Raw genomic sequence first — 21,257 nt, forward strand, 5'->3', positions numbered from 1 at the left:
CTTATATGACAGCACAGATGGCACTGGAGAATATTATGCTAAGTGAAACAAGCCAGCTAATAAATGACAAATACCATGTGATCTCACATATCAGAGCGATCTAATGAACAAAACAAACTAATGAGCAAAAATGAACCAGAGGCAGAAACATAGGACAAACTGCCAGCAGCCAGAAGGGAAAGAGGAGGGGAGTAACAGCAGAAAGAAGGGGAAGAGTCTAGTCAAAAAACACATAGGTGTGACCCATGACATGGACAACAGTGTAGGAATTCACTGTGAGAGAGAGGATGGGCTGGGAGGAGGAGGGCAAAGGGGGAAAGTTGGGACAACTGTAATAGAATAACAAAATTTGTAAAGCCTTTCATACCTTGGTGATTGTAAACAATGCTGCAATGAACATGGGGTGCTTATGTCCCTTCAAATTAGTATTTTAGGTTTGTTTGGATAAATCCCCACAAGTGAAATCGCTGGGTCATAATGCAGTTCCAATTTTAGTTTTTCAAGGTGCCTCCACACTGCTTTCCACAGTGGCTGCACCTATCTGCATTCCCACCAACAGTGCAAAAGCATTCCATGTGTCTATCAGTAGATGAGTGAATACAATAACTATGGAACTGTGTACCAAAATGGAATAGTGTTCCATTTATACAATGGAATACTATTTAGCCCTAAAAAAGAAGAAAGTTTTACCCTTTGGGACAGCACGGATGGACCTTGAGAACATTATGCTTAGTGAAATAAGCCAGTCAGAGAATGACAAATACCATATGATTTCACTAATATGTGGAATCTAACGAACAAATTGAACTAACAAGCAAAATAGAGACAGATTCATGGAGAGAGAGCAGGGTGATAACTGGGGGACAGTGGGTTAGGGAGTGGAGGGATCAAGCAAAAATGAAAAGGGACTCATGGACATGGACAAGAACTTGGGGATTGTCAGAGGGGTATAAGGGAGATAAATGGTAATGGGAAAAATACAACTAGAGAAAAAAAACAGCCTTAGCCCTTCCAGCTTTTGTGATTTGATACTGCACACACCAGGTTCTGGTCTCCGTGATGGTGTAGAAGAGACTGACATGACAACCCACTGTCATGAGGACTTCACTCCTGATCACCGAAGAGCAACCACAGAAGCCCCTACCTCCCCACTGCAAAGGCCGGTAGAAAGAGGCGTAAGACCAATCATACCAACATCATGGCACAGTTTCCTGTCTAGAGAAGCAGGCCTTGATCTAAGTGACAAGCAAATTCCCCTTGATGTTGATGAAGGCGATGATGCAGGTCTGCCATCTCTCAGGAAGGAGGTAGAAGAGTGATTGCACTACCCAATAGAGATGCGCCCCTTGAAAGTGGGACATGGGTGCGGGAACTAGGTTGTTCTCTCCAGGCTTGTCGGAGTGAGAAACTTACTCAACCCAATGAACACCTTTCAGGAGAGTGTGACGATGTGAAGTAACACCCTGAAGTTAAATGTATAGACTTGCCCTGAAGAGTCAGGGCAAGACTGCAACAGACCTCAAAGCCAGAGAATAAAATGGAAGATAAAAAATTTAAAAACAACATTGACCACAATAATTCAAGATGATGAAGAAATTTGAAGAAAATGTTGAATGATACTGAGGAACAGAATGGATAGATTAAAAAAGAAAACTAAAATAAATAGGTAGAAGAAGTGAACATCAGAATGGTTGTATATCTTTCTAAATTAAACCGAAGCATCAATGCAATTCAAATAAAAATATAAACAGGATTTTCTATTTAAATCAGACAAACTGATTTTAAAACCAAATAAAAAATAAACAAGAATAGCCAGAATATAAAATTTCAAAAATAAGAGTAAAGAAGTCTTCTATCACACATTAAAATAGCTTATTAAGAAACTATAATTAAAATGCAGTAATAAAACATGAACAGCCAGATGCATCAATAAAACAGAATAAAAAGTTTAGAAATAAACCCAGAGAATTTAAGAGTATAGGAAATGATAAATATGGCATTTTACATAAGTGAAAATAGATGAATTATTTATTTAGCAAATGAAATAAGTAAATAGCATTGAATAAATTCTAAAGTCTACCTCACATCTTACCAAAATAAATTCCAAAGTGATGAAATATTTAACCATAAAAAACAAAGCATTACAAATCTAAAAGAAAACATAGCAGAATTTTTATTTTTATATTACTTTAGATAAGGAAAGCCCAGTATTCTAAGTATCTCATAAACCCAGAAGCCATAAAAGGTCAATATATTTACTGTGTAAAAAATTTAAAAATTTATGAATTATAAAAATAATAAGCAAAGAGACAGAGAAAAACATATAAAGGTCTAATGTCCTTAATATATAAAAAGCTCTTTAAAATCAATAAAAAACAATTACCTAATTGAAAAAAACAAGTGAGCTAAGGAGATGAATAGAAAGTTCACTGAGAGAAAGTACAATGCCCCTTAAATACATACACAGGTATTCATTTCTCTCAAAAAAATAAATGCAAAGTAAAAGTACAATGAAATATTCTTCTTCTATAAGACTGGAAAATCAAAAACACTATGTAAAATGTGGCGAATATACACTCATATACATGGCTGCATAGAAAATAAATTATACAAAATGTTAAATTTATATCACCTCTTGACCTAGGAATTCCACTTCTAAGAAGTTACACTACTAATATTTTCACACAGATGCAAAATAGAACAAATGCATACTCACATACAGTGGGATGAAGCTGGATGCTGTTTTGGATTCAGTTATGTCCCCTAAAAATTCACATGTTGAAGTTCTACCTGCCAGTAGTATTCATAATGTGACCTTGTTTGAGAATAGGCTTATCACGGACATAATTAGTTAATATAAGATGAAGTCATACTAGAGTAGAGTGGGTCCCTAATTCAATCTGACTAGTTTCTTATTTTAAAAAAAATTTAGGCACAGAAAGGACACAACAAAATCACTATGTGAAGATTAAGGCAGGGGTCAGGTGATGCTTTTTTTTTTTAAGATTTATTTATTTATTTATCTTTAGAGGGGAAGGGAAGGAGAGAAGGAGAGAAATATCAATGTATGGTTGCCTCTCATGAGTCCCCTGCTAGGAACTGGCCTGCAACCCAGGCATGTGCCCTGACTGGGAATTGAACTGCAATCGTGTAGTTCGCAGGCCCGTGCTCAATTCACTGAGCTACACCAGCCAGAGCAGGTGATGCTTTTATAGGCAAGGAATGCCAAAGAGTGGCAGTGAATCACCAGAAGCACAAAACAGATTCTTCCTCAGAGCTTGGTTCATGAGGAGTCAACTCTACCAATACTTTGATTCTTAACTTCTAGCCTCCAGATCTGTAGGATATGAATTTATGCTGTTTAAATGATACAGTTTGGGGTACATGGATAAGAAGCCCCAGAAAACTAATAAAACCCCTACCTCACATCATATGCAAAAGTTAACTCAAAATGAATCATATACCTAAACTGCAAAACTCTTAGGGAAAAAAATCATATGCACAAGTCTTAGTGACACTGGATTAGGCAATTGTTTTTTAAATACGATACCTAAGCATAAACAACAACAGCAATAAAATAGATAAACTGGACTTGGTCAAAAACTTTTGTGCTTCACAATTTACAATAATAGCCAAGTTCTGGAAGCAACCTAAGTGCCCATCAGTAAATGAATGGATCACAAAACTAGGGTACATTTACCTGATGGAATCCTATGCAGCAGAGAGAAAGAAGGAGCTTATACCCTATGCAACAGCATAGATGGAACTGGAGAGCATTATGCTAAATGAAATAAGCCAGATGGTGGGGGACAAATACCATATGATATCACCTTTAACTAGAATATAATCAACAAAAGAAAAAATCAAACAAAATATAACCAGATTCATTGAAAATAAGAACAATCTAACAATAGCCAGAGGGGAGGGGGAGGGGAGAAGAGTTTTCAGGAACTACCATAAAGTACACATGGACAAAACCAATGTGGGGTGGAATCAGGGGAGGGAGGTGGGGATCGCTGGGGTGGGAGAAAGTGGGGGGGAGTGCAGACAACTGTACTTGAACACTAAAAAATTTTAAATAATTACAAAACATTTTTGTGCTTCAAAGACAACTGTCAAAAATGCAAAATAACCCACAACTGGGAGAAAACATTTGCAAATCATGTATCTAATAAGAGACTCAGACTATATAAAAAAATCCTACTGCTTAATAATAAAAGGACAAATAACCCAACTTTTTAAATGTGCAAAGGATTTGGATAGGCATTTCTCCAAAGAAGATATACAAATGGCCATTTGTGACCTCTGTGCATTCTTGGAACAAGTCGAACTCAGTCGGACTGAAGACTTTACCATTAGGCGATTCCTCTCCTAGAACTCTCTTTCCAGAGTTTCCCGGGGCCTATCCCTTGCCCCTATCCATGCCCCCATTCTCCAGTGCCATTCACATCAATGCTCCAGTGCCAATGGCCTTCCCATACTCCTTTAGTGGTTCTTCCCCTACTTGATTTTTCTCTGACACAATTAACCACCACTTCCATGACAGCAGGAACTTCACTTTAATTTACCGTATGCCTAGCATTAATAGTCTCTGGTACATGACAAGGGCTAAATAAATCATTATCACTGTTGACGTTAATAATTGAAAGTTGCAGAGGGGGTGACACTGTACCATTCCCATTTCAAAGTGCAGATGCCTGACCAGTTCCCATAACTAAAGACAAGGCAACTCTATCTCAGCAAGAAATGGGCCAAGGAAGGATGTACTCCAAAGCCAAGATTTTTCTTTAAAGCCCTTTGGAGGGTGCTTCTGCATATGTGAAAGTAGTGATTGAGAATACTGTCACATTATTATATGTATTCATCACATACTAGATTATTCTGTAAATTCCTTGCTGGTAGGACTCAGCCTGGTTCTCTTTAAACCCTCTAATGCAATGTTGCTTAAACTGCACTATTCATAGAAATTGCTTTAGGATTCATGTTAAAATGCAGATTGATTAGAATGTCTGGGATGGGGTCCAAGACTGTGCATTTCTAACATATTTCCAGATGATGTGGATACTGCTAGTCCAGAACCACACTTTGAGTGGCAAGATCTTGAGCACCTGGCACAGGGCTTCACACAGGGTGGCTCCATTAGTGAGGAACGAGTGAGTGAGTGAGTGAGTCTGGTCGATACAAGGTAGGTAGCAGAGTGGAGGGAAAGTTTATATCCTGCCGTAAGGACATTAGCAAGTGGAACCTCTCCCTCTCTCCCCCCCCTTTTCCCCAAGTCTTTACTAAAAGCTAATGTATACCCACTCAACATTATTCTTTCTCTGAGTTTCCCGTCTTCTGCCAAAATATAGAGAGATGCTGTATAACCTCCCAGACAAATCACTTCATTCCATATTGTTGTTACAGCATGCCTTGATTGGGTGATAGGATGAGGGACCAACTTGCTTGCCTGGGACTTTCTGAATTTAAGAGTTCTATGACTCAGTTTTAAAACTGGAAGTCTTTCATCCTGGGAAACCCCTCAGTCCCAAGAAAACCAGGATAGTTGGCTACCCTGCCTGTGCAAGTCACGCTGTCTAGAGAAAACAAAGATGACCCAGCCACCTGCCTACCATCTAGGTGTCTGCAATTTAGTGGGGTGGGGGAGCTGAAGAAGGTTTGTGTGGCCTGAACTTCAAAGGTAACTTTATAAGATCCAAGCCCCCTATAAATCTACTGGGAAGGCTAGTACATGCCCTGAATTCAAACTAATAATTATTGGGTTGATGTAGAATATGATCCTTCACTGTGAGCACCACATACCATCTGGCTCTTTCCCCCCTAAATCACTGAGAAATAAGAGAAAGCTGGCTCCTTTTTATGTGCAGAGGTGAGGCAGGGTTGGCCTCAGAATTCACTCTCCCAGGCAAAGTCAAGTCAGAAATGAGCCATTCTTTTGAACAACGCATTTAAGGCCAGGAAACGCCACTTCAAAAAATATTTTTAGCCACAGGTCTTTGTCCAACAAAATAAACTCCACAGCAATAAGGAAGGGGTTTAAAGCTCCAAAAATTTTATATATATATATGTGTGTGTGTGTGTGTGTATAACATATATGTGTAAATATGTATATAATTACATATAGATGTAAAATATATACATATTCTTACATCTATATGTAAAATATATTTGTTTCATTTCTCAGATTCTTGCAATCTGGCTGGATAGTTTTCAATTGCTCATGTCCCTCAGAAAGCCTGAAGCAGTTCTTGGTTTTCATGACACCAAGATCCAATCCCTGCAGCTGACACCAACAAGACCCACTGCCCTCTCTATACCCCCCCACTACTGAAATGGTAGCTGGCTCTGCGTGCCAGCCAAGTATCCAAGTGTGTGTCAGTTTGCAAACATCTGTGAACATCCACTGTGTGCAAGTCTTCTAGTGGGCAAGATCTTCATGTCACACATGCATACGTATGTACTTTTCAAGGGACGTTCCCCACTGTTGATTCATTTTAATCTCATACAAAAACAGGAGGCCTACAAGTTAAGCATCGTTAGGCCCACGGTATAACTAGGAGAGCATGGCACGCACAAGCAGCAGGAGCCTTGGCATCTGACAGTTCCAGTTTGTAAGTCTACCTCTTTCCATTGGAAAGCCTGGGGCAAGTCATTGTTCTCTCAGAAAGACCACTATCTCATCTGAAAAATGTGGACAGTAACTCCATCTTCCAGGCAGCTGTAAGCAGTTAGAGTGTGAGACTACCTAGCAGAGATACTCCATAAGTGACATTATGCCTATCATCATCATTCTTAGGAAGCTAAAGTCTCTGAAAAGTAACGGACATTCCTAAGGTCACACATCTGACTTTGGCATCATGAAAACCCAGGCACGTAAGTCCTAACACCCAATCGAGTGTTGTTTCCACTAAACCAAATTGTCCCGGTGACTCAGTGACTGACCCAATTATGCCTAACACCATCAGCCAAACTATGTAGCAAGTGAGTTCATCTAAGGGCTCAAGGGTCTGTTGCTCATTAGAAGAAATGCTGATGGCAGAAAACAAAAAGCTGTAAATCATAGTGGATACAGAATTTATTACATGGCAGGACTAGACTCCTGCGTGTCGGCAAGAATGCTACCCACAGAAATTCAGAGGCAATGTGGGGTCCTCCCGGTATTACCAATCTCTGCAGCTATGGTAGGCTCCACGGCATCCAGTCTGGGTTCCACGTTCAGGAAGAGGCCTTCCCCACTGGCATTGGCGGCACGACCGGAGGGTCTCACCAACATCGAGATCTGATGCACTCCAACGGGCAGCAGGTCTGTCTCGCAGACCACATGTGTTTGATTTGAGAAAATAACTTTGCAACTTGTTTCGCTCACTGTAATCTGCAAGGCATGGGAGTCACCCGAGAAACTAGTTCCGGCAATATAAACCAGTAGGGTCGTGTCACTGCCTTAAAGGAAGAAAGACATTAAAAGAGCAAAATCATTTCTCAGTGACATCACTCCATTTCAGAGAATTCTCTTTAACATCAAATGTTCATTTCCTCTCACCTTTCCCTCACAGAATTCAAGGAGTTGAATACGGACCCAAATATTGGACATTGGCATTTATCATTATAGCATACAGCCCCTCCCTTAAATTATCTCAAACTAGTAATGACTGACAAAGCAAAATGGAAGGAGGGGAGTCAAAGTAAAGAATATTCCAAAACAAGGGACAGAGAGAATAAAATACTAAGTCATCAAAAATCTCCTTGGCTCCCTTTCCATTCGTGACCATATCCGTTACATTGGCCAAAACACACCCTTTCTGCTGCACCACTAAACACCCACTCTCTAAACTAAGGCACCTCCATCTACCCATCACCATGTACGGGGCCTATAAAAATCACTCTAGTCTAAAGATCATAACGATCTCAACACCAAGTTGCAAATCATACCAAAGGAATACCACACAGAGTGGACCCAGGGAGTTGACCCTTCAAGGTACTGGAAAGAGCAGGAACCTGAGCAATGAGCCGGTATGTCATTCACACGTACAACCACCTGAAAAGAGGCAAAAGAATTCAACCCAAATGTGTGCATTTCATGTACTCAAGAGTATAAGGTACTTGTGAAATTTGTCCAAATTAAAATGTGTTAGTAATTCATCTATTTTCTTTCTTCTATTTCCCAGTAATAAACCCTAAATGGTAATGAGTGGTTCAAAATATATGACTTTCATAGGCTGATGGTGGGCATGCTAAAACCTAACATTTCTACAATTAAATGTTCCTCTCTGTCATATAAAACTAAATTTAATAAAACTCAAACTACACAGGGAATTTTATCACTCTGTGTTTTCAACTAGGTAGCTATTTCCTGTGAAAAGCCCTTTCTTGCTAGTAAATGCCAATGGAGTAGGCACCTTCCTCCCACCATTCCTACGTGGGTATGTAACTGAAGACTAGAGTATTTAGACCCTTGCTCTGGGGCCTTTTTTGTCCTAGAATGGTGGGGTCCCAGAAAGAGTCTACAGCTGCCCCACGAACAACATGGCTTGAACTGCACATGTCCACTTATGCACAAATGGTTTTTTACAAACACTGTAAGTTTTTTTCTTCCTTATGATTTTCTTAATAACATTCTTTTCTCTAACTTACTCTATTGTATAATATTGTATATGGTATATAATACATATAATATACAGGGCAATCAAAATTTATCCATATATTTTTTTACTGGGGGGGGGTCAGTGTCCCTAATCCCCGCATTGTTCAAGAGTCCATTTTCATAGGTCTTTCTTCCTTCCTAGAACTAATGTTAATCTAATTGAACTCTACAACACTTGGAAATGAGGAAGGTGAAAAAGATATGTTCATTAGACTCTCTATGTATGAAATATGGATTAAAAGTGTACACACTATGTTTATAACAGTGTTTGCTTCTGGAGGAAATGGGTATTGGGATAGCATGAAAGCACAATCTATAAAGAACACTGATTTTTTCTATATTGTTTTATTTTATTCATAAAGACAAAAGATATTATATATATTAGCATATTGATGATAACTAATCCTCAGTTTACATACTCTGGTGTTGGTATATTATTCTTTATAGTTTTATATTTTAAATTTTTTAAAAAGGATTATGACTTATAAGAGAAGTATGGGCAGATGGAAAATAAAAAAAGACACTTTAAAAAGAAAGGGAGTTGAGTTAGCTCATTTACTTTTCAATGCTACCATGTGGACATATACATCATATGTAGTTACAGAGGTTCTCTATTTTTATGCCATAATAATAGCATCAATAACTACAATAACAGGATGTTGTATTTACAAAGCACTTAATGTTTGTAGAGTCCTTTCCATACCCTGTGGAAGTAGAAAGAAGAAAGCCGTAATTGTCTGTGTTACATGTTAGAAAATGAATCGTTGGGATTGGTCCACATTACAAGCCAGGGAGGAGCTGACATGAACTTGAAGCTAGTCCATTCATTTTAGCTGCCCCACCCACTCTCACCTGCGTGTGTTGGTTGGCAGTAACCAACATGTCTCCAAATATGGGTGCAAGAAAAACTCCACCATCGTATACCACACGAGTGGTCGCAGCAGGGTTCACCCCAGTTAGGCTTGCACCAGAGACCTGAGACAAGTACATTTCTGGTCAATTCACTCGTGGACTAGCAACCTAATCTCGATGAAAACAAATAATAAAGGGTATTTTTGCATTTAGTTTAAGATAATCGGATAGCTAGAAAGTAAAAATAGAGTGGCAGGGGACTGAAAACTAGAAACCTAATGTAAGTAGTGGCTAATGAAAGTCCCAGTTATTTGCAAATAGTTGCATAAAAAGACATAAAAAATTAATCATTTCTTCTAAGTCTTGAGATATTTTTGTTTCTACGTGCTTTTCTATTTTATATGTTTGCGATCTAAAACATTACAATAAAATGTAAGGACACAAGTGCTATGAGATGACTCCTGTCCTTCATCTCCACCCAAGTATTTTATTTGAAAACCAGATGACTCACGATAGCATATAACAGGGATCAAATTCCATCTTAGGTTTCATTTTATAATAACCAAAAGCTAGATGAGCATTACATTATTTTTTAAAACCCTAAATATGCAAGCGCATCTGGTTTTGTCATTACCCAAAGACAGCAAATCCTCTTCTAAACTTCCTTCTGCTCTGCCATCTGCCTCCCTGACAATCTAAGTCAGTCGCATCTGCTTAAATTACCCAATAACAGATGTAGAATTACTGTATGGTGGACACTGACCAGTGACGTCTCTACCTACACCAAGTTGAGGAAGGAGATGTTAGGTTCAAATGGCTTTATCAGAGATATGAGATACAAATTATGTCTCGAAAACTTTCAGAAAAAAGATCATTGACCCTTTTACTTCAATATTCCGACAAAACCAATAATTCATGACAGTTTCCATTCACCTCATTCTGATATTTTTCTTTACAACACTGTCCCAGGACACAAAATCCATACTGCCCAAAGGGATACTGTACATACCCTGATGAAATTGGGCAAATCCCCAACCTGGGTGGACCAGGAGAGAGTCCATACGTGTTCATAGCAAGATTTCAGATCCTCCATCACAGTGAAGTCACTGACATTGAGGTACCTGGAGGTGAAGTCATCGGCATTGTCCTGTAAGAGCTTCCGAAGGCGACTAGCTGAAATATGTACAGGGACATCTGTGGGAAAGGTTTTAATATCGAAAACAAAAGATCTTAATTATTCTACCTCATCATGCAGAGAACAGGGTCTCATCATAACAGAATAAATGTCAAGACACCTACTAAATATGTGGGAGACCCTCGTGTTCAAACTATAGCTTCAAGACAACCCCCAGCCTAGTTAAACCACTTTTTTCCTATGGCGAGCATGGGTAGATGTCCATGCTTCACATCATGATACCCTCGGTCAGTATCACATCTCACAGCAAGCAGAGAGCACAGTCCCATCAGACAAGAGTATCCCAACTGTCAGCTCAAATATAAACTCCAGACACCCTGATAATTCCTGAAAGTCTAATTAAATGTTGGGTGTTCCCTAGGAAAAATGTAGCTGGCTCTGTGAACAGAGAGAAGTTGGCCACCTTTCACAGGGAGTGAGGGAGGCACACAGCAGCTGACACCCATAAAACTTAGCCAACCCAGCTGAGGAATGTTGGCATTTAACTTCGGTTTCTCTATTAGAATTCCCTTTAAGCCCAACCACCTGCTTCCTCATTCCACCTCCCCATAGAGAAATAACCCTCTGTGCTTAAGCCCTGCTTATGTTTGTACTGTTTCATGCTGTACCAAAAGTTTCCATTTCATTAGCCGCTCCCAACAGCCCTGTGAGGTGGGTCATTGGGTACCCTAACGCCTCCTTTGGAGATTAAGAAAAAGAAACCCAAGGAGATTCAGAAGCTTGCCAACCAAGTGAGACCAGTTTCAATTAAAATCCAGGTTCTACCTACCCAAGAGCTTTCCTCTTAAAACTCATACCTTGGGGTGTTAATAAAATGCCATCATATTTCTAAAATGCAAACAAAATTCTCGTTCTTTTCAGAAAGCTTCTTCTACAGTTACAAAATTTGAGGTCATCACCATTTCAAAAGGCCAGGTTACGGCTGTCTTCCCCCAGTTGCTCTTCGGGCAACGATGGGAGGCAACATCAGCAAGAGAAGCGGGTGGCGGAAACAGTATCCTCGAACACAGGCTGCAGCTTCTCGTCCGTGATAAGGGCAACAACAATGGACTTCACAGAGGCTGGGCACCGTTGGCACTTATTCACCCACCTAGCAGACTCCAACAGCACAGGTACCATCCACTTTCCCTAAGTCGCTCTATTAGAGTGAAAATACCACACCATTTTGCCCACTCAAGAAGATTCTTTGCAAGCAAGCCCGGCATCCTTCTGGGTGGGAAGGTAGAAGACTTTTGGACCACATGCCAAGCCACTGTTGAGTTCTCCTGAGCCTCCTTCCTGATTTTATGTTTATATCAACTAAATAGCATATTATAATCATGTCTAATTCTTATCCTGTGTGAAATGTGTCTGTTACTGAAGATTTAGGAACCTTCCACTCTCATTGCAGCTGAAAGCTCTTTCTACCTTTGTTACGATCATTACAATCCTCAAGAGCACATGGTGCCACCATGGAGTTTAATTCAGAAGAACCACAGCTACCATGGCCTTGGCCTAACGAACTCTAGCGACGAGAGGACTGACCTGCAAATCAGAGACCTGAGTTCACACCTGGACACTGGCATCAACTATCTGAATGATCTTTGGGCAAACCTGAGTGGCTCTCAAGAGGACAGGTCAATGCCCTAAACCCTAGAACCTAGGAATATTACCTTATATATAGCATAAGATATGGTTAAGAATCTTGAGAAGAGTTTAACTGGAATTATTGAAGTAGGCCCTGAATGCAATCTTATGCATTCTCATGAGGGAGGCAGAGGGAGTTCTGAGGCAGAAGAGGAAAAGACATTGTGACCATGGAGGCAGAGGTTGGAGGGGTGCGGCCATAGCTAAGGAATGCTGGCTGCCACCAGATGCTGGCAAAGGCAGGAAACGGATTGTCCCCATGAGACTTTGGAGGAAGTACAACCCAGCCAACAACTTGATTTTGGACCTCTGGCCTCCAGACTGTGAGGGAATAGATTTCTGTCATTGTAAGCCACCAAGTTTGCGGTCATTTGTTTTGACAGCTCCAAGAAGCTAATCCACTCAGTTTTCACATCTATAAAATGAAAAGGTTGGGATTTTATTAGCAAAATATGTTATTGTTATTGTCCAGACCTTTAAATTTAATAAGGTCATTTTCAAACCCTGGAAAATAACTAAAATAGCTTTAAGACAGTGCCATGCCTAGCCATCTCACAGGGTGCTGCTGGCCTGGGAATGCCCCTAGAAATGTGAATGAGAAGCGCTGCACGCCCACCCCATTAGCCCCTTTACCGGGAATCACTGTATTAGAAAGTTGGATGCGAAAGTGTCCTCCCAAAGGTGGACTTGTTCTCTGCAGTCTCTGCGTTGTCACCTGGGCCATCCCAGATCCTTCTTCTGCCCCATCATTGGGCACAGGGCTGCGGCACAGCAAACACGGAGTGTTAACCACAGTAACCTTCCAGTGCCGCTGCCTCTCCAAGACCAACCAGTCTTCTGTGGTCTCAGACCATGAGCTCAAGTTCCCAAGTATTGGGTACCCCTTTCCCATCACAGCAGGAAAAACGTGGTGTCAATATTAGGACCCTTTGAGAGTGTCCTGTCCTTCCCCTTCCCTGGGTTTCCAGGGCTCTAGGCACAGAGCAGAAGGAGAACACGGTATTCTCAATGCCATGTGCATAGTCAAATGAAACATCAGTGACAGGTACTGCCCCCTGCGGTACCCCCAGCTGAAACCCAGGCCACTCCAGCTGCCAAGTTCCTCTCTAATATCTGTGTGCAAATACACCAACTGCCTCATTCTGCTCTTAACACAATAAATGGGTCAAATAAACTGTGACACCATGAGATGGACTACCATTCACGCATTAAGAACTATATTTTAGAATAATGCTTAATGAAATGGGGAAATTTCCATTTTTACTTAGGTGAAAAGGACATCACCAATATAGTCTGTTATTTTTGGTACCAATAAGAGATTTAAAAGTAAATATATTCATGTACATATGAATACAAAACTGCTCAGGGGAAAGGCATTCAGAATACAGATCCAATAGGTAACTAGAAGTTACCTCTGAGCAGACAGAGTGATTTTTATCATCTTTGAGCGTTTTTCTACATTTTCCAAATTTTCAACAACAAGCATGTCTAATTTCTATCAACAGCATGAGTAAGCACTACGTGTAGACATGTACAACCAGGCAGAAGCAGTCAGACGCAGGGTCACTAGCTGTGTTGGGGGATGAATCCCAGGGAGGCCTGTTTGAAGGGTGCCCTGTCTTGCCTACACTGGAGGCTTCCAGAAGGAGGTAAGGCACTTGAGGAAAACTCAGAAATGAAGGTTGTGAGGATTACTCTTAGTATGGCCCTTGTCCAGAATAATCTAAATTCCCCCCTATCATTTCAGAGTTAATAATGTTGACATTGAAAGCATAGGCGTGTAGGCTGGCTAACGTGGCAGCTCTGTCTCCACTACCAAAGTCCTTTCTCTCTTTAATTCCACTGATGGATTTCGATTCTCTCCTGCCACAGAGGACCATGTCAAGGAAAGTGGAGCACAAAGTCAAGCTTTCTGCACCTCTTGTCAGTACACGGTGTGTGAGCATGGTTTCTGAGAACTTATTTTGAAACATATAAGAAAGAGATGGGGGAAGAGAAAGAAATTTTAAAGGCAGAGCATCTCAATGTTTCCCATCCTACTGGGGTTTTAGTGAAAAGTGAAAAGAATGAATTACAGCATAGACATGTCCTATGAGTTTAGAGGAGCCTGATCTTTAGTTACCCTTTTGTAAACTTGGCTGAAAAGTTTGACTATTAAAAAAGTATTGCTTATGGGGCTCTAGTGCCATCTGGTGGTAAATTCTTAGAAACAGCTACTTTTGCTGCTCAGACTGAGTTAGCCTCAGATTCCAGTAAGATTAATATATCAGGAATGGAATGAGGGACATGAACAGCATAAACATACAACTACTTTTAAACAAATTCACTAGAAACTAGTTCTCAAAGTGTAGTACCTAGACCAGTAAAATCAGCCTTGCCTGGGTACTCATTGGCAATGCAAATTCTCAGACCCTGCCCTAAACCCACTGTATTAAAGATGGTACGCTTAGGGCGCAGTGATTTATGTGTTAACAAGAGCTCCAGGTGTCTGATACAGCATTCTCAACACTGAGAAGCATTGCTTTAAGCAACCAGACAGGTGGCTTTTCCTAACAAAAGTTCCACCTTTGCATCAGCCAAGGTCAACTAGCAATCCTACAGAGGGACAGGTGAGCAAAGGCAGCTCCCTACCTTGCAGTGATGAGTGGGAGTTCTGAGCCGCACCCCACCAACCAGGATGTTACATTGAAGACTGGAGGGGATCCCACCACAGAGAGCAATTCCACCAGATTCCCTCCTGGGCGAGCTGTTCCAGAATCAGCCTGAGAAACTAGAAACCAATGGTCCAATTATTACCAAATAATTGGTAATTGGTAATGGTAATGGTGTTGCAACTCAAGATGCAACACCAGTTGCATGGAAAATCCCAGCTGGAGATGCTGAGTTACTTAGATCTCAGCACACACCTAGTGTTGAAATTCCTCCCATTTACTGGATGAAGAGCAAAGTCAGAGGCAAAAAAAAAAAAAAGCAAGGTTATGGTGTAAAGAGACAAATATTCACAGCAAAGTTCAGAAAGTCCTAAGCCAAGAAAACCATCATTCCCCTGCCATAGAAGAACCCCTTACACAGAGAATCTATTACAGTGTGGATTGGCCAGTCTTTCCTCCTTCTCCAAGGCCCCTGGCAACTCCAGGAACGTACAGCGGATCCTCCTTAGAAATGCCAAACGCCTGAGGCACGTCCCAGGGGCACTTACTATGTATCTACAGTATAGAGTCAGCACATGGGCAGAAAAGGTGCCGGCGTTCAGACAGACCACTGTCGAAATCCTGATTTCCCACTTCTATTGGATTACCATCTGGCTAATCAACCTAACCTCTCTAAGACATTTTCTTATTTATAAATGGGAATCATGACATAGACCAATCTGCGCGGTAGGGACAGTTTAGTGAAATGGCAGGTTTAAATGACCAGCACAATGTAATTTCATTCATTCCCCCCGCCAACTAGGCACTGTGTAAAAGACAGCTTCTTCCCCAAGACAGTACAACTGAGACAATAGACAGTAAAGGGGTCATTTTTGCACCCCCAATGCCTAGTACAACACCAGGCATAGAGTAGGTGGTCGATAAATGTTTATTCACTCAGCTGGGGATGGAATCATTGAAGTTGGCTTTGGTATCAGTGATCTCCAGGTTCCAATCTCCCCTACATCCCAGCGATGGGATTTGGGATGAGATATTCAGCCCTTCTTAGCTTTGGTTTCCATATCTATAGGGTAGAGGCAATGGGAGTATCTCATAGTGTTCTAAAAAGTGAGAAATAAATGCTGCCCTACCACTAGATGAAAAGAACTTTCATAAAGGACATTTCATGGGAGAATGTAATCAGGTGTTAAGTTGATCAGATAAATGTCAGACGATGAATATTGAGCCCAATTGTGTAGTGTTTGTGTTGTCATTAAATAATCCTCAAAGCAAAGTTGTTGCTAACAGGATAATAGCCAAAGCAGGAAACGTAGCTTTACAAAAGCCACTCGGATATTCTTTCTTGCCTCTGCCCTCCCACCCTCTGCTTCCCTCCTCAAGGCACTCCGAGATGGTTCCAGGTACTGGAGCATTTGATGGCACAGAGGTGGGGGCAGGGAGAAAGCACTCTGGATGTTGCACTTGGAGGGCTTGGGGGTTTAAGATGGCACTTTAAGGGGGGAAATTTAAAAAGGGGGAAGGCATCCATTATCTACTTCTGCATTTCCCAGTCGGTGAGTTCAAGGGTATGAAATGTTGAACCCCTCAATCCTCCAGGAATCTGGGCGGAAATTCAGGGTCACCAAAGGCCCTGGCTTGGGATCTTAGGCACCAAGAATTCAGGGGGTTACCCAAGTGTGCCATCCGAATATTATTTTCTATGTGCCAGTATCTTAAAGAGGGCTTAAAATAAGCAGTGACTCAGTCTGACCCAGATGCCCTCACAGCACTTAAACCACTGAAACAGATAAGAGACAGAATTTTGATGGATTCAAATGTGATGTCATTTCAGGGCTGAAGGAGAGTCCTCTTACCACCTGCCCCCAAGCTCCTCTGCCCTCAGCTCTGCAATTTTATAAGCAAAAGACTGAAAACTTGCATATTTTGTAAGTCAGAATGTAAATGACTGTTTCCTCCTTTTCTCCTGGGAGAAAGAGAGAGAAGCTACTGAAAGCTGGGAAGCTGAGCTGCAAAGTCCCAGAGATTTAAAATAAAATAAAATGGAAAGCAAACAGAACTTGGAAGCCTGGAGGCCCTGGGAGCAAACAGCAGCTTCTGCCTGAGCTGTGGGCTTCCCTTCCCAAGGTGTGTGTCACCGGTGGCCAGTCTCAGAAGGACCCCTAATGAGCCCTTTGTCCCTAAGGCCTGTGGACAAGAAAGCCCAGTGAGATCACTGTGCCTAAGGAGGCCGAAGGACTCAGTGGAGAAAGAGGACAGGCCTGGGCTCTGAATGACACGTGGGAGGAATCTGGATCGGCAGAAAGAAAGACAAGGCTTTCTCATGAGAACGTCGTTATCCTCTGACTCTCACTGAGCCTGTTGTAAATCAGACTTTCAGTCCATTTCCATAGGCAGATATTTCCGTGTTCTTCCAGCACTTTCTTTGGTAGATATTAGCTGATAGGGAGATCAAGAAATCTTGTTATTCTAACGGTAATGATAATGTTAATAGTAATAATAATTGCTTATATTTACTGAGCACTTACTATGTTCAGGACCTGTGATGAGTGCTTTACACTATACTTTAGTTAATCTTTACAGTAATCCAATGAGGCAAGGACTTCGGTATGCCCATTTTATAGATGAGGAAACCAAGGCTTCTCAGCAAGGAAGTAGTGAAATTAGGGCTAAGCACAAGTTCTAAAAGCAACAGCAAGCATTGTAGTGAATAGGGGGAAAAAAGAGGAATTAGCTAGAGAAATATAGGGCCCAAGGATGCATAATACCAACCCCATCCTCTTTTTAGAACCAAGGCAGGCAAGATGGGCATCACCTGTCCCCCTTCACGAACAGGACTGCAGCCCCTAGTAGAACGTTTAAAATTGGCAATCGAGGGAGAGGTCCATGGAGGAGAGTGGATTCGACAATCACCTGTCAGGTTTGTGTCTGCAATAATAACTTCATCCACATAGAACACTCCCGTCTCCTGTGCCAGAGGGAAGAGGTCAATTCGATGAACCAGCACCAGGGAGTGTGCCAGAGACATCTGGAGATGCAAGGAGCGATGCACGCAAGCCTTCCAGAGATTAGTGCAGGTGAACCGCCAGCTGAAAAATAAGAGTGCAGATGAGTGCACCTGCAGTCCTCTCCCATTAGAACCCTAGCCCTGGGACCCAGGGGCCTGAGGACTGGGTAGCCCTGAATCATGGAGCCCAAACAGTTCTGTGTGCCCTGGGTACAAGCAACCAAGTCAGGCTCAGCTCAGCTGTGATGTCACATCAGTGAACCGCATTTTAAAGCAATCACTCATTCATGGCACTCGGTGTCAGCAGCTTTTTAAAATTACAATGTAATTATCTGTCTTAAACAGATCATATGTAGGCTCTAATGACAAGAAAGATTAATCTTCCTGAGCATTGCCAGAATATTTAGGTTTAAAACCACTTACAAAACCCTTAAGAGATTATCGAGAAAGAGCACTGAATTGATGGATCAAGATGCTTGAATTTTATTCCAGAATTTTACTCACTGAATGATTTTTTGTGAAGCACAGATTTTTCTCATCTATAATGTCAAGGAATGCTCTCCAAAGTCTCTTCCACGTGTTACATTCTATGATTTTATCCCTATGAGAAATATCAGTTTCCTTCTAAGAAGTAGTATATTTCTCACACCTAACTCTTCTGTAATCAAACTTCTCTGGGCTCCATTTTTTCTCCTCCATGTTCAGAACCCCCAGTTAGTATCTGAGTCTCAAATATCACAGGCAGTACCTCGGGTAGGCCAGTGCCCCCGAGAGACCGAATCACCCCAGTTGGCAGAATTCCCACCATACCTCCCTACAGATTATCTACCTTTCTTCACTGGCTCCCACGAGTCTCCAGTCACAGGTAATGTTCTTCTTAATGATGTTTTGAAGATCAGTTGTGAAGGACACAGTCACCTTCAGGATCTTACTCACGCAGCCTTTGTATGCAATGCACAGCTATAGACAACACATAAGGGCTCCAGCTCTATTAGTGCGAGAAGCAGCCACTCAAACAAAGTGGGGTGAGGAGAGTCCTCTCCCCAGAGCCCTGCCTCATGCTGTGAAAGAGTCAGCCCAGTCCCTGCCCTCCTGGACCTTCCTGGTCTCGCTGGGCAGACAAGTTGGAACAGTGAATTGTTATTTGTCCAAGAGAGGATAGTAAATGCCTACCACTGTGTTTGGCAATGACAATTTTAGAATATCTCAATTAGAAAGTTCTTATGTCTGAACTCTAAGAATTCCCCATCATCCTTGGTTTCTAACTCTGCGTTAAGTAAAATTGTTTGGCTCAAAAAGTCTTTAGAGCAGAATATGTTTTATTCAGCACTATTGACATTTTGGATTGGATACTCATTTCCTGGGAGGGGGCCATTCCGTGCATTGTAGATGTTTAGTAACAACCCTGGAGCCTACCCAGTGGATGCCAGTACCACTTACCCAATGTGACAACCAAAAATGTCTCCATAAGTTGCCAGCTCTCCCCTAGGAGGCAAAATTTGCCCACTGGGAGCCTCTGCTGTACAGGAATTACTGGGAAATGGGCAGTGCTTCAACCTGAATCACTTAGTCCTGGCTCCCAATCCGTTCAACTAGGGAGGGACCTGAAACCACAGCCATGGGCTCAGCCGCCCCACTGAGCCTCACTCTGGGACCCATAGAGCAAATGAGCTGCCCTGCTCTGTGAAAGATGACAGAGCTATTGGCACAAAGGGTGTGAAAGGGGTTCAAGAAATGTGTCGGCCAACCCATCAATAACAACACTAACTGTATAAATAACAAGAACTATCTTCACCCGAGTCCTAACCACTGCACAGGCACTTGACTGGATCCTGAGAGGAGACAGCATTAGGACCCACGTTTCGGGTGAGTAAACTGAAGTGACGCACAGAGGGCACGCAGAACATAGAGTCGGAATGCAAACCCAGGGAGTCTGACTATAGAATCTGTGCTTCTACCTAAAGAGCAAAGAATATACAGGGCGGAGAAAAGTAGGTTTACAGTTGTCGGTATGGAAAATAATACAATAATTGATAAATAATAATATAAGAATAAACTGTTTCACGTAGTCATGACTGCAAACCTACTTTTGTCCACCCCTGTGTAGGAAAGTAAAACATTTCGTAGATCTCATAGCTAATATGAAGGTATTTCTATGTGACAAGTAGCTAATGGAGGACTGGAGGTGTCTGTTCACACCTGAAACAGCATTTCAGAAACCTAGAACTTCAGCTCAAAACCCTCTGGACATATCACAGTCATCACTCTTTTGTGCTTCTGTTTGTCTCAACCCCTGAGAGTAACACCAATCCTTCCCTACCCAACTTGCCCGGAAGCGTGAGGGCTGCCACTTACATGCGTGTACTGATCCAGCCAGTAGCCCTTCTGGGCAGCTGGGGGTGTTAGGACAAGGTGTCGAGGCTGATGGAGGCTGAACCTCCCACAGAAGGGCTCTGTCCCACTGGTGAGGTCCCCATCAAAGCTGGAACCTTCTGGGCCTGAATGCAGTTCAAATAAAATTAAGAGACAGGGTAGGTATTAAAAAGGCAGAGCTTCCCAAAATGTGTAGAAAGGGAACCAGTTATGGGTTCACTGTGATATTGCACCCCACCCCCAGCTTTTGGATGAGTTGGGCAGGGCTTAGGCTGACTGGAAGCCCCCAGTGTGAAGGCTCCAGCTATGAAAACTTCATTCTGTCTGCCATGGAACATCAAAAATACACAGTAGTCCTCCATTACCATGGTTTCACTTTCCACAGTTTTAGTTACCAGCAGTTAACAATGGCCTGAAATTATTAGATGGAGAATTCCAGAAACCAATAACTCATACGTTTTAGATTTCATGCTGCTCTGAGTAATGTGGTGAAATCGCTCGCTGCCCCTTGCAAGAGGTGACTCATCCCTTTGTCCAGTGTCTCCACGGGGCAGTAGACACTCCCCACCCAGTAGTCAGTCACTCAGTAGCCCTCTGGGCTATCAGATCCACTGTCATGGTACCACAATGCATGCGGGCAAGAAACCCTATTTTACTTAATAGTGGTCCCAGAGTGCAAGAGGGGTGATGCTGGCAGTTCAGATACGCCGAAGAGAGGATGTAAAACTCTCCCTGAGTTTGAATGCAGTCAACAGTGGCCTAACATTTTGTCATAATGCACGCATTATTCACCTCACTTCATCTACCACATGGGCATTTTATCATCTTGCATCAGCACAAGAAGAATAAGAGTGAGGACAGGATGGTAAGATCTTTTGAGAAACAGAGAGACACCCCATTCACATAACTTTTATT

General features: G+C 41.9%; 1 protein-coding gene across 4 annotated transcripts in view; it reads right to left on the minus strand.

Moving 5' to 3' along the window:
• PKHD1 (PKHD1 ciliary IPT domain containing fibrocystin/polyductin) overlaps nt 1-21,257 on the minus strand; it is a 457,981-nt gene that overhangs the window by 407,817 nt on the left and 28,907 nt on the right. For all 4 annotated transcript variants that reach the window (XM_037054718.1, XM_037054725.1, XM_037054714.1 and 1 more), the window contains 9 exons: nt 20,325-20,467; nt 18,799-18,929; nt 17,876-18,051; nt 14,946-15,084; nt 12,948-13,075; nt 10,503-10,687; nt 9,494-9,616; nt 7,930-8,035; nt 7,165-7,440 (listed from right to left, as the gene is read on the minus strand). In XM_037054718.1, the coding sequence (XP_036910613.1) occupies nt 7,165-7,440; nt 7,930-8,035; nt 9,494-9,616; nt 10,503-10,687; nt 12,948-13,075; nt 14,946-15,084; nt 17,876-18,051; nt 18,799-18,929; nt 20,325-20,467 (1,407 nt within the window). The remainder of the gene's footprint in view (nt 1-7,164; nt 7,441-7,929; nt 8,036-9,493; nt 9,617-10,502; nt 10,688-12,947; nt 13,076-14,945; nt 15,085-17,875; nt 18,052-18,798; nt 18,930-20,324; nt 20,468-21,257) is intronic.

Source organism: Sturnira hondurensis, unplaced genomic scaffold (assembly GCF_014824575.4).
Source record: "Sturnira hondurensis isolate 20B ecotype Veracruz unplaced genomic scaffold, ASM1482457v3 Scaffold0000880, whole genome shotgun sequence".
In the NCBI taxonomy this organism is placed as follows: domain Eukaryota; kingdom Metazoa; phylum Chordata; class Mammalia; order Chiroptera; family Phyllostomidae; genus Sturnira; species Sturnira hondurensis.